General features: G+C 47.4%; 1 protein-coding gene across 3 annotated transcripts in view; it reads left to right on the forward strand.

Moving 5' to 3' along the window:
* Positions 1-14,376, forward strand: part of LOC119969918 (ribosome-binding protein 1-like) — a 166,868-nt gene that overhangs the window by 67,468 nt on the left and 85,024 nt on the right. For all 3 annotated transcript variants that reach the window (XM_038803892.1, XM_038803903.1, XM_038803897.1), the window contains exon 3: positions 11,844-12,001. In XM_038803892.1, the coding sequence (XP_038659820.1) occupies positions 11,844-12,001 (158 nt within the window). The remainder of the gene's footprint in view (positions 1-11,843; positions 12,002-14,376) is intronic.

Genomic DNA, 14,376 nt, shown 5'->3' on the forward strand with positions numbered 1-14,376 from the left:
GGGGTTGTCACTGTTCAGGCCATCTCCCCGTCCTCGTTGACGCACAAGAGGATTGGAAAAACCCATGTGTCATACTGATTTACCTTTTTTGCATAATAAATGGGATGTATCTTGGAACACGTGGCAAAGTGTGGTACATCTAGATTCCATTTGGAAATGTCCCCTGTGTAAGAATCGCACAATTGTCCTTTTGATTGTGTTTTTTTATAATTTGCTAAGCTTTCTGGCAAGAGGATGGATTATCTTTGCTTCAATGGCCATGGCTCAGCCATTGCACTCTCTCCTCTGAGTCAGAAAGCTAAGGGTTCAAGTCCAAATTGAGAGACTGAGCCACCTAGACCGGACAGTGCAACACGACACTGGTTCCACTCTTTAACTATGGCCTTGTCTGTCTTCTCAACTTGACGTAAGAGGCCTGATGGCATGTTTGAAGAAGAGCAGGGAAGTTCTCCTTCGTGACCTGGCCAAAGTTTATCCTTCAATGAATGTTATCCCGCCTCAGGTCAATGGAGTTTTCCATTGTATGCGGCTGGCCCGTGCTGTTGCGACGGGCAGGAGAATCTAGCCCTTAAAATTTGTTTTAGCACTCAGGAGCTGAACCGCCATGAGACCAGACCGCAATTTTGAAAGGGTTCCCCGATCTCTAAGTGAGCTTGTGGGTCCTCCACACCCCCACCCATGGGCAATGTCACCCCGCACACAAATGGACACTACCCCACATCCCCAAGAGAAGACTCCCGTGATGGGATCTCTGGGGATGTCCCCCTCTCAGATTCCCCCAAGCCCCCTTACAGTACCCCCTCCCTTCTAGGATACCCACCCACCATCCACCCAAGCGCCTGGAGACCCCTACTTACCTGCCCTGTACTCCCCCGCCCTTCAAACCCACCCTCATTTCAAGGGCATGGCTCCCCTTGCCCCCTGGGTCTTGCACTGCCACCCTGGCACCCAGGCAGTGGCCCTGTCAGCTTGGCAGTGCCAAGGTGCCCACGTTCCAGGGGGAGTGCCAGGGAGCCACCTTGCACTCGGACTTTGAAGAATCCGGAGATGCACGAAGCCTGTTGGGAGGCTCGCTGCAGGCCTCTCCCGAGATTCTCTGGCAGCGTAGTGCCATCCCTTGAGAGTATCGCGGGAGGAGAATCGGGCACAATCTGTTTTTTTGATGTCAATTAAGGGGTAAAAATTGGCCAGGACACTGGGAATAACTACCCTTCTCTCCTTAGAAATAGGACTTTGATATCTTTGACATCACCCAAGCAATCAGCTAGGGCCTTGGATTAATATCTCATTCCAAAGATGACACCTCCGACAGGACAGCACTCCTTTGGTGCTACACTAGCATGTCAGCCTTGATTGTTGTGCTCAAGCCCTGTAGTGAAACTTCAGCCAGGAACCTTGTGACTCAGCGGCAAGACTGTTACCAACAGAATCAGGGCTGACACTATGGCAGGTTTCCTGATCATTTATCTTATTCTGCTGAATTAAAGCCTTTCCTCAAAAAATGTAACCCATCCGGCCTGGAAAGCTAGCAAAAGGTGTTCCGCTGTTTCCAAAAGCTGACAGCTCGAGCGCGACCCTAATCTTCAGGCTGTCTTCCCATTTCCACCCCCCTTCATCGCAGCACTGCAACACTCTCCCCAGCTTCTTCCTCCCTTCCCTCTCCCCTTTGTGGCCATTGTTCCCACTCCCCCTGCCTTGTATTCAGGTCCTATTGCTAATGGGAGCGATTTAATGCTCTGTACCATAGGTGGTTATTCTTCATGAGAATTCCTGCCCTCATTAGGCATTAGCTAGTATCACAGGACTCAGTAGGGGTGACTCTGGTTGGGCAGCATTGAGGGCTGACAGCTGGGGCCAGCGCTGAGCGTGACGCAAGTAGGGGCAGTGCTGAGGGACGAAGGGTCCAATTTGGCCTGATTTGGCCTGCCCCACAATAAACACTGATGATGTAAAATGCTGGGTTCCTAATGTTAACGTGCGTGACGTGGTGTTAATGACTATTGTTGGAGGCTTCTGAGGTTGGGTTTAACAGCAACTTCATTCAAAACATTAGCAAAGAATACCTACATCTAGAATGAGACTTCATTCTTGCCAGGAGCCTGCCAGAGTGAACCTGATCTTGACAATCATGTGGTCTTACGTCAAGATGATGTGAGTATGTAAATTAACTCTTCACACTACATCTCCCCCCACAGTACGTTGACTTCATCTCTGATCCACAGAGATAACCAGTCCACCCAACCATGTTCTCAGCTCTTTCGGATGAGATGGGAATTCAAGCTCTCCAGGCTTTCTGTCAAACTTTGTTGGGCAGAGTGAGCATTGCCACAAGATACCAGTTCACTATTCAGTCCATCTTCCAGGTCTCCAAAAGACATGATCAACTCCCATTGTAAAAAATTGCACACTCCTGTTCCTTTGCACCATTCCATTTTCTGTCTTCACAAAATAGGATTACGGATGTTGTGTTTTCGCAAGAACCTGGCCTTAATGAGCTTGATCACAAATCCATATTGACTCCAAATAACCTGGGCGGGATTCTCCGTTTTGCCGGCGCTCGGGGGGTTTCCCGACGGCGTGGGGCTGCCCACAATGGGAAACCCTATTGACTGGTCGGCATAACAGAGAATCCTGCCGGCGGGTCGGGGCAGAAAAGTGGCGCGGTGGGGGGGGGGGGGGGGGGGGGGGGGGGGGGATCCAGCCCCCTATCTTCCTACAAAAATGGCACTCTGTTGTTTTGGTGCCACAGTCTCCGCACAGATGTTGCCTTATCCCGCCACACTGATGACACTTGAACGTGCCCTCTTCGCGGTTCCCCGCTTTCTGTCCTGCCACGTTTTTATTTTCATAGAATTTACAGTGCAGAAGGAGGCCATTTGGCCTATGAGTCTGCACCAGCTCTTTGAAAGAGCACCCTACCCAAGCCCACATCTCCACCCTATCCCCATAACCCAGTAACCCCACCCAACACTAAGGGCAATTTTGGACACTAAGGGCAATTTATCACGGCCAATCCACCTAACCTGCACTGTGGGAGAAAACCGGAGCACCCGGAGGAAACCCACGCACACACGGGGAGAACGTGCAGACTCCGCACAGACAGTGACTCAAACCGGGAATCGAACCTGGGACCCTGGAGCTGTGAAGCAATTGTGCTATCCACAACGCTACCGTGCTGCCCTGATTTTGAGACTTGATGAATTGCACCGACTCAGTGCTTCTTTGCAAATGGGCCTCCCTGTCACCTCGAAGTGCTGAATTATTCTGTTTCCTAATCTCATCTTGCCTGGTCAACTGAACAGCCCCCCCCCCCCCCCCGGTACTGGCCCTCATATTTTCCCTCCCCTAGGTCGCCTGCGTTCCGTAGTCTTTCTAGTAGTGAGTGTCCTGGTATCTGGGATACGTTGTTGTTTCTTTGCAGAGGAAGTTTTTGACTTGATTGAACATCAGGTTGTTCTCTCTTGATAGGTGGAACCTCTCCATGAACTTCCCCAGGGTTGTTATTCTACCGTCCGTGTCCATATCCCTAACTGTCAGAGTCCCCTCATCCTGTCTGCACCTTTTGAAAATGGTGCCCATTATTGTGGGAGCGAACCTGTGGATTTTGTAGATGTGGACCATGGTGGACATTTCGGTTAGGTCGAAGTGTTGTCTCATTTGGTACCACGTCCGGAGCATGGCTACCACCACTGGGCTCCTTGAGTCTTTGGCCGGAGGGATGGGAGTACGGTTCTGGCGAGAGCTCGGAGGGATGTCCCTCTGCAGGAACTCTCTTCCACTCTACTCCCAGTTCCTTGACTCATCCCTGTACCCTTTCAGCAGTGGCCGCCCAGAGGTAGAACTGAAAGTTCGGAAGGGCCAGGCTTCACACATTTTTCCTTGTTTGAAAGACCTTTTGGATCTCTGCGCCCCCCCCCCCCCCCCCCCCTCCCCCACACACACACACACAGACACACACACAGACAAACACCATAATTAGCTTGTTGACTATGTTGAAATAGGCTTTGGGTCTCAGCCCCACAACCCAAAGATGTGCAGGGTAGAAGGATTGACCACTATAAATTGCCCTTTAATTGGAAAAAAATAATTGGGTACTCTAAATTTATTTTTACAAAAGAGTTTCATTATCTTCCATGCTGCTCTAGCAGTTCGAGATGTAGAGGATCAGGTCATCCGCATAGGGTGAGACTCCATGCTCTCTGTCTCTCCTTTGGATAGGTCTCCACCCCTTCACCGCTCTGAGGGCGATCGGCAGTGGCTCAAGTGCCAGAGAAAACGTTTGTGGGGATAGCGGACATCCCTGCCTCATGCCTCTGTGCAGCTGGAGATATCTAGAGCAGATGGTGTTAGTCCGTACGCTCGCCATGGGAGCACTGTACAGTAGTTTTCACCCAGGAGGTGAATCCTGGCCCACACCTAAACTGTTCCAGTATCTCAAAGGCCTTTTCTGCATCCAGGGAGATGATCACTTCTGGTGTTCTCTCCCAGGATGGGGTCATTATCAAGTTCAGCAGGCACCTGATGTTCGATGTTAGCTGCCAGCACTTGACAAAACCTATCTGGTCCTCCACAACTAACTCCGGCTCGCAGCTCTCCAGCCGCCTCACCAGGGCCTTCGCCAGGATCGTTGTGTCACTTGAGCTCAGCTTTAATCTGCTCTCCAACGTGTAATAAGAATTGGGGCAGAGCTCTCATCGTCCATTCTGTGGGAGCGACTGATTTATGTTTGAATTTGGTTCTGGCCTCGTTCCCTTAACCATAATGGTTGCGCAGGTGAAGGAGACACAGCCTGAGTGAGTGAGACACATCCAGAGTGGGAATTGGAACTTGGTAATTTGGTGCAGTGAGGTAATTTGGTGTGGAGTGGGGGAAGATGCTTTCTCCCCACCGTTTTGTTTCCTTTCTTCTGGCTTGTAGCTGTTAATCTGCAGGGAGAGAACCAAGAGCATCCTGGGAAGGCAAGTGATTCTTATTTCCATTTCAAATTGTGTGGGGGGGGGGAAACTGAAGTGATATCACAGTAAAGCTGTGACCTGATTAGCTGGTTGGGAATCTGTTAAATTTGAAAAAAAAAATAATATTGCAAAACAAATCTAATTGATCAAATAGATTGTGGTGTAACTAAACCTGAGGGCAGTGATTGGTATTTAGCATTTAATTTTACAGTAAAAATCATCTAGTGTCAGGGCCATACAGTTAATTGTAATTCAATCTAACAATAATTCAAGTGTTTATTTTATATTAATTAATTAGTGCTTAAATGTCACTCAGCGGGGTGCAGTGCTCCACCTGTGAGATGTGGCAGATCTATGATGCTTCCAGCGTTCCGGTCGACTACATCTGCAGCAAGTGTAACCAATGGCAGCGCCACACAGACTGCGTGGTTCGGTTGGAGCAGCAGTTGGATGCACTTAGAAGCATGCATGTGGCGGAAAGAGTCATAGATAGGAATTATGGAGACGTGGTCACACCCAAGGTGCAAGCAGAGAGATGGGTGACCACCAGAAGGGGCAGGCAGTCAGTGCAGGAATCCCTTGTGGTTGTCCCCCTCTCGAACAGATATACCGCTTTGGATACTGTTGCGGGAAATAGCCTATCTGGGAAAAACAGCAGCAGCCAGAGCAGTGGCACCACGGCTGGCTCTGATGTTCAGAAGGGAGGGTCAAAGCGCAGAAGAGCAATAGTCATAGAGGACTCTATAGTCAGGGGCACAGATAGGCGCTTCTGTGGATGTGAAAGAGACTCCAGGATGGTTTGTTGTCTCCCTGGTGCAGGGTCCAGGATGTCTCTGAACGGGATGCGGGCATCCTGAAGGGGGAGGGCAAACAGGCAGAGGTCATTGTACATATTGGGACTAACGACACAGGCAGGAAGGGACATGAGGTCCTGCAGCAGGAGTTCAGGGAGCTAGGCAGAAAGTTAAAAGACAGGACCTCTAGGGTTGTAATCTAGGGATTACTCCCTATGCCACGTGCCAGTGAGATGAGAAATAGGAAGATAGAGCAGCTAAACACGTGGCTGAACAGCTGTTGTAGGAAGGAGGGTTTCCGTTATCTAGACCACTGAGAGCTCTTCCGGGACAGGTGTGACCTGTATAAGAAGGATGGGTTGCATCTAAACTGGAGAGGCATAAATATCATGGCCTCGAGGTTTGCTTGTGTCATACGGGAGGGTTTAAACTAGTATGGCAGGGGGGTGGGTACCGGAGCAATAGATCAGAAGGTGAAAACATTGAGGGAGAACTAGGGAATAGGGTCAGTATGGCTGAGGAAGAGCAGACGGGGAGATGTTGCTGAAAACAGCGGGACTGATGGCCTAAAGTGCATATGTTTTACTGCAAGAAGTATAACAGGTAAGGCAGATGAACTTGGAGCTTGGATTAGTACTTGGAACTCGTCAAAAATAAAAAGGAGGCATTTGTCAGGTCTGGAAGGCTGGGAACAGACAAAGCCTGTGTGGAGTATAAGGAATGTAGGAAGGAACTTAAGCAAGGAGTCAGGAGGGCTAAAAGGGGTCATGAAAATAATTGGCAAATGGGGTTAAGGAAAATCCCAAGGCTTTTTACCCATACATAAGAAGCAAGAGGGTAGCCAGGGAAAGGGTTGGCCCACAGAAGGACAGGCAAGGGAATCTATGTGTGGAGCCAGAGGAAATGGGCGAGGTACTAAATGAATACTTTGCATCAGTATTCACCAAAGAGAAGGAATTGGTGGATGTTGAGTCTGGAGAAGGGTGTGTAGATAGCCTGGGTCACATTGAGATCCAAAAAGACGAGGTGTTGGGGTGTTGAAAATATTAAGATAGATAAATCCCCAGGGCCTGATGGGATCAACCCCAGAATACTGAAGGAGGCTAGAGAGGAAATTGCTGAGGCCGTGACAGAAATCTTTGTATCCTAACCGTCTTCAGGTGATGTCCCGGAGGACTGGAGAATAGCCAATGTTGTTCCTTTGTTTAAGAAGGGTAGCAAGGATAATCCAGGGAACTATGGGCCGGTGAGCCTTGCGTCAGTGGTAGGGAAATTACTGAAGAGAATTCTTCGAGACAGGATCTACTCCCATTTGGAAGCAAATGGACGTATTAGCGAGAGGCAGCACGGTTTTGTGAAGAAGAGGTCGTGTCTCACTAACTTGATACAGCCTTTCGAAGAGGTCACAAAGATGATTGATGCAGGTAGGGCAGTGGATGTTGCCTATATGGACTTCAGTAAGGCCTTTGACAAGGTCCCTCATGGCAGACTGGTACAAAAGGTGAAGTCACACAGGATCAGAGGTGAGCTGGCAAGATGGATACAGAACTGGCTAGGTCATAGAAGGCAGAGAGTAGCAATGGAAGGGTGCTTTTCTGATTGGAGGACTGTGACTAGTGGTGTTCTGCAGGGATCAGTGCTAGGACCTTTGCTGTTCGTCGTATATATAAATGATTTGGAGGAAAATGTAACTAGTCTGATTAGTAAGTTTGCAGACGACACAAAGGTTGGTGGAATTGCAGATAGCGATGAGGACTGTCAGTGGATACAGCAGGATTTAGATCGTTTGGAGACTTGAACGGAGAGATGGCAGATGGAATTTAATCCGGACAAATGTAAGGTAATGCATTTTGGAATGTCTAATGCAGGTAGGGAATATGCAGTGAATGGTAGAACCCTCAAGTGTATTGACAGTCAGAGAGATCTAGGTGTACAGGTCCACAGGTCACTGAAAGGGGCAACACAGGTAGAGAACGTAGTCAAGAAGGCATACGGCATGCTTGCCTTCATTGGCCGGGGCATTGAGTATAAGAATTGGCAAGTCATGTTGTAGCTGTATAGAACCTTAGTTAGGCCACACTTGGAGTATAGTGTTCAATTCTGGTTGCCACACTACCAGAGGGATGTGGAGGCTTTAGAGAGGGTGCAGAAGAGATTTACGAGGATGTTGCCTGGTATGGAGGGCATTAGCTATGAGGAGCAGTTGAATAAACTCGGTTTATTCTCACTGGAATGACGGAGGTTGAGGGACAACTTGATAGAGGCCTACAAAATTATGAGTGGCATAGACAGAGTGGATCATCAGAGGCTTTTTCCCAGGGTAGAGGGATCAATTACTAGGGGGCATAGGTTTAAGGTGCAAGGGGTAAGGTTTAGAGGAGATGTACGAGGCAAGTTTTTTTACACAGAGGGTAGTGGGTGCCTGGAACTCACTGCCGGAGGAGGTGGTAGAAGCAGGGACGATAGTGACATTTAAGGGACATCTTGATAAATACATGAATAGGATGGGAATAGAGGGATACGGACCCAGGAAGTGTCGAAGATTTTAGTTTAGGGCCGCACGGTCGGCACAGGCTTGGAGGGCTGAAGGGCCTGTTCCTGTGCTGTACTTTTCTTTGTTCAACCCTGCAAGTGTTGGCACATCAGTAAATTCACCATCCGCCACACGTTTTGATTCTTTCTGCTTCTGGTATCACGGGTCTCTTACGCTAATAAGGGAACTGGTTTGTAAGGCCGAACATCTGGCTGACAGCTGTGCAGCACAGGAGTACCAAATAAACAAACAACTGCTTAATCGGGACAGGAAAAGCAGAACGGAACTTCAGAGGATAAAAAGACCATAAAGAATCCTAAGTGTTCTGATCCTGTTGATAGCAGTTGGATCAAAGGTGTGCAATCTGGGAATTCTGCTTATCATAGATGCTACAGCATGGAAAAAGGCGATTTGACTCATTGTGCCATCTGTCAGCTCCTTGGAAGAGCTTTCAATTAGTCCTACCCTCCAGCTGTTCCCCAGAGCCCTGCTGTTTCTATTTTCCTTTTCAAGTTTATATCCAAGCTCCTCTGGAAGGTTAGCATTGAATCTACTCTCGGCACCCTTTAGGCAGTGGTATACCCATATGATCGGGAGTGATTAAAAAGAAAATGCTTCAGGACGTCCCAAACAGCTTGATAGCCAAATAAATATCTTTTGACATGTGTAATCACTGTTCGAATGAAGGAAATGTGACAGCACATTTGCGACCAGCAAGCCTCCGCAATCTGCGACAACTGAGCCACAGGTAGCAGAGAAAATATATAAAATATCAACGCTCCTGTGCATTTAGTATTGTAGGTACTTGAGTCTGGGCCTGGTATATAGCCTGCTTCAGAGCACTGGAGTGCACTGCACATTTTATGGAAAAAGAGTAGCATTTGGTCCCAATGCTTCATCATGTGATAGATGTTTACCACATGTTCCTGTATATAAAATCATTGCCACATGGTGTTAGTTAAGCTCCTTAAAACCTATCTCTGCGACTGAAAGCTTTTGGTCATCTGCTCTAATGTCTCTTTTTTTGGCTTAATGTCAAATTATTTTCTGAGTATGCCCCTTTGAAGCACCTTGGAAAAAGTTGGTGAGGTTAAAGATACTATATAAATGCAGGTAGTTGTTGTACGTGTGGGCAGTAAGGCTGCCTGCGGTGCCAATTTTTTTTCCTGTTCATGTACTGCCAAGTGTTTTGTCTAGGTTGCTTTGCCAAGTATTGTCCGTGGCATGGTGCAGGCTCAGCTCCTGAATGCTGTTTTTTGTCTCAGATTTAGGCTGCCGCAGCCAGAGCCACTGTCATCCTGCCTCGTGCAGAATCCCGTGGAGGTGGCGCCATGTCGTGGTACGGCGGATTTACCTCCCATTTCTGCCGCCTCCAGTCCCGCCTCCGCAGGCCAATGAAAAATCTGCCCAAACGCTTTTCTTTTACACTCTGAGGTTTTGTTTAATAAGCTCAAAATTAATGATAAAAAGCACCTACATAAACCTCAAATAAAAATAATATACTGCAGATGCTGAAAATCTGAAATAGAAACCGAAAATGCTGGATAAACTCAGCAGGTCTGGCAGCACTTTTGGAGAGAGAAACTGAATAACCCTTTTACAGAAGGGTCTGTTGAAGGGTAATTTAGATCCAAAACCTTGGGTGGAATCTTCCGATAAATTGTCAGTGTTGGTTTCAGTGAGAAAAGGGCATGTAACTCTCTGTCACCCTGGAGAGGGGGCACCTGATAGAGCTGACACCCTGACCCCACAGAGATCGGGGCACCATCTTTAAGGGGTGCCGTGATCGGTGCTACAAAGAATCTTCTCCTCCACTCCCTACCACAGACACAGGGGACCCCCCCAGAAGCATTGGGGCGACAACCCCCTCCACCCAATAAGCATGGGGGTGACCCCCCCCCTCACCCCAATACATAAGGTTTTCCAGAGGGTCTGCCATGAGACAACTCCTGACAGTGCCTCCCAGGCACTGCCAGGGTACTGCCTGGGCTTGTCCCTCTTCCCCTTTCCTTTGCACCCTCGGCAGGTTCCCCTTCACTGCTTCAAGTTTTAAAATACTTGTTGTAATCCTCACGTCAGCGAGGAATGAATGTTCAGTGCGGGGGAATACATGGGGGGGGAAAACCCTTTTAATTATATTTAAATTTATTACAATTTATTAAAATGAAGGACAAGAACCTCATGTCACCGGCGAGGATATAGAAAATAGGACAACGAGATCTCACCAGCAAGAACCCCGTTTTCTGATTCTCACGAGATTTTGCGCCCATATCACCGTTTGCGCTCACGGCGAAGGCGTGGTACAAAATCGCCCCATTAGCTCTGTTGCCCTCCACAAATTCTGCCAGACCTACTGGATTTGTCCAGCATTTTCTGTTTTTATTACATAGCTCTCACCCTGGCCAAGGTTATCCTTTGTTCTGGCCCAAGGGGTAAGCACTGGTGCGGTCATATTTTTGCTTCAGTCATTTACAGTAAATATTTGGAATGTGGCGCTTGCAATGGTACAACCTCCATCCTGAATTTTACTTACAGCAGCTAAAAATGAAAGGTAAACATCTTAAAGCCAAAATGCTTCTTCCTTTGCCTGTCTTCTTGACCCTCTATTGACTGGATGCTTGCGGAGGTTGTACAGGCACTGATGACTTCTGACTCAGAAGGACATGGGGTTGATGACGATGGCCCGCACTGTTGGAAGTGCCATCTTTCTGATGAGATGCCAAGTTTCTTGTGGTAGATGTGAAAGATCCCACAACAGTTTTTTTTTTAGAAGAGCTCACAGTTCACCAGTGCCTGACCAACATTACTCCTCAACTAAAAGCAAAGGAATGAAGAACAAAAAAAGAATCAAAAGGCAAGGGAGATGAATGGAAGTAGGAATGAAATGAAAGTGAAAGAATGAATAAGATAGAAAAGTAATCGACAGCAGAATTAACAGGACTGATACAAATATTAAAGGAAACATTTGCAGGTTGCCATCCTGTGTATTAATTGGTTGTACATTTACCCAAGCCTGTGACGACGCTGCAGAAGCAATTCGTTGATGTGAGGCGCTTTGCAATGTCCTGGAAGATTCTTTATAAATGCAAGTCTTTTTTTTCTGGTCTCAACTCAAGTGGCCATTCATGGCAGAGAATGGTTATTTTCCAATGAAGTGGAAAGATGCTGCTGTCTTCAACAAATGCCCACGCAATGCTTGCCTCCAAAGGAGTCGCTGAATGAGTGTTGCCTGATTTTACCACACCCAATCCCAACTCTGATTGGCAGAGGACCTGGGACATCTCAGAATCTGTATAGTTGATCTACACACAGTGTCGACTCACTGATCCATCCTATCACAAACTGATCAAGCTAAGAGGGCAGTATATATTTTTGCTTTAGGTGCCCCTGATTACATGTAGTCACAATGTCCATTATTTTCTAACTCGTTTGTAAGTAAGGCTGCAGAACAAGTGTTGCTTAGAATGTTGATGCTGGAATATGTAACGATTGGTAAGAAATCGACTAAGAGTCCCACTGTACTCATTGCTCTAACAGTGGATTGTTTTCCCACTTTCCCAGTAAATGTTCCTGCTGACTCCTTGGATGGCCCTCTCTACATTCCATACAAGACCCTGCTTTCCACAGTGAGCAGCATGGATTTCAGTGAGGGTGAGGCCCAGCGACTCATTGAGATCCTGATGGACAAGGCCGGCATCGTGCAAGACACCTGGCACACGGTAAGCTACCCGTTCAGTTAGTGCCAAACATTGCATTGACATGTTGACGGGGCTTCTTCCACTTGTGTCAATGGGGAGTGAGGAAAATAAAGTTGTCTCACACAACCTCGGGGCGTCCCAAAGTGCTTTACAGTTCTTGCGAATGATTTAATTTTGCAGAGTAAGCCATTCCCTCTGGCCAATCATGTGACAGTGACTTGGAGATGACAGCTCTGTCTGCCCTCACAAGGAGAAATGCCCACACCTGGTCTGCGTCTACCCCCGCTAGGGCAATCATGGGCTTTCCACCACTACTGCCAGCCATTTCCTGGCAGGCCCTGAGGGAGATCAATACTATGTTTAGGTAACAGACTGGATCCAAGAGTGGTACTAAAGTCCTTTGTTCAATAGATTAAGGGTAGAGGAACTTGGGTGAAATTTGCTACCAAACCCATTCTCAATAATACACAGTGGAGTTATAGCCCATCTCACATCTCATTATCTATAGAGGGGTCGATGACTCCTTTGGATCCCCCAGCTTACTGCTGTTACTGAGTGATGGATTTAGGGAAAGGGTGAGTTTGCTGCAACCAGTATTAATAATTTTCAATTCCTGTGGGTAGAAATTGGAGTGTTTTGAGAATCGGTTGCCCTGACAACATTGTGCAAACAAGTGCCTGAAATAGCAATGTGAATCAAACTGCACCAATGCTCTGTTGACTGTGTAACCCACCACAGAGGAGGTTCCCTTGAGTTTTGCACCAACGTTTCCCAGAGACGCAAGTGTCAGACAGTGGAACTTCCACCCTGTTTATTTTTGCTGATACTGATGGGAAATTAGCACTGTGAAAGGCACCTTGGTGCCCTGAAGGAGACTGCCTTGGATATTGTAATCTGTACTAAGGGAGAGCTGTGTTGAAGACGCTGTCCTTCGAATGAGACATTAAACTAGGGCCCCTTCGCCCATTTCAGGGGGATTTAAAAGATTCCAGGGAACTATTTCAAAGAGCAGAGGAGATCTTCTGGGTATCTTGGTCAATATTTATCCCTCAACATTGCAAACCCAGATTATCTGGTTATTATTGTGTTTCTGTTTACGGAATCTTGCTGTGTGCAAATTGGCTGCTGCATTTCCTATATTTTTTTTGAAAAACATTTTATTAAAGGCATTTTTCGTATACGCATATTCACAAAAATACACAACCCCCCCCCCCCCCCCCCCCCCCCGCATCCCCCCCAACCACTGCCCCCACTCATTCCTCTGCCACCCCGGTACCTGCCTCCCTTTGCCACCCAATCCACCGCACCCACCCAAACAAAATGTAAACCCCCCCCCCCCCCCACCCCCTGCTGATGACTCAATACTCCTTAAAGAAGTCGATAAACAGCTTCCACTTAAAGGTGAACCCCTCCTCCACGAATAGCGAACTTAACTTTTTCTAAATGCACAAATTCTGCCAAAGTACTCACCCAAACCCCCGCCTTCGGGGGGCTCCGAGTCCCGCCAATCCAACAAAATCCGTCTCCGGGCTATCAGGGAGGCAAAAGTCAAAACATTGGCTTCTCTCCCCACCTGAACTCCCGGATCCTCTGACACTCCAAATATCGGCACCTCCAGGCTCGGAGCTAACTCTATCCCCCCAAATCTTTGACATTGCGTCTGAAAATCCCTTCCAAAACTCCCTCAACCTTGGGCATTCCCAAAACATGTGCACCTACGTTAAAGTTGTGACTACTCTTCAAAATTAATTAATTCCAAAAAACTTTAAGAGTGCCTCTGGAATGTCCTGGAGTTGTGAAAGACTTCTGTATAAATTCAATTTTCTTTATTTTACCCTGTTGACTCTGATATGTATTATTTCTCCCTTTGGGTTTGGTCAGGATAAATAGGGCAGGATTGGAATTTAGGAGCAGGATTAGGCCATTCAGCCTTTCAAGCATGCTCCACCATTCAATAAGATCATGGCTGGTCTGGTTGTGCTCTCAGCTCCACTTTCCTGCCTGCCCTCCTTAACCCTTAACTCCCTTACCTCACAAAAATCTGTCTAACTCAGCTTTGGGAGAAAAATAAATTTCATCTCTGTCTTAAATGAGAGACCTCCCATTTTGAAACTAAGTCGCCTAGTTCTGGTCTCCCCCACAAGAGGACGTATCTGCCTAGTATCCACACTATCAAGTCCATTCAGGATCTTGCATGTTTCAATAATATCACCTCTCATTCTTCTCAACTCCATTGAGTTATGCCCAACTTGTTCAACCTTTCTTGCTGGAATGAGTGGAGTAAACCTTCTCTGAACTGCTTCTAAAGCGATTATTTATTTTTTAAATCAGAAGATTAAAACTGCAAACAGTACCCCATATGTGGTCTCACCAAGGCCTGTACAGCGGCAGTAAAA

Source organism: Scyliorhinus canicula, chromosome 1 (genome assembly GCF_902713615.1).
Source record: "Scyliorhinus canicula chromosome 1, sScyCan1.1, whole genome shotgun sequence".
Taxonomy (NCBI): Eukaryota; Metazoa; Chordata; class Chondrichthyes; order Carcharhiniformes; family Scyliorhinidae; genus Scyliorhinus; species Scyliorhinus canicula.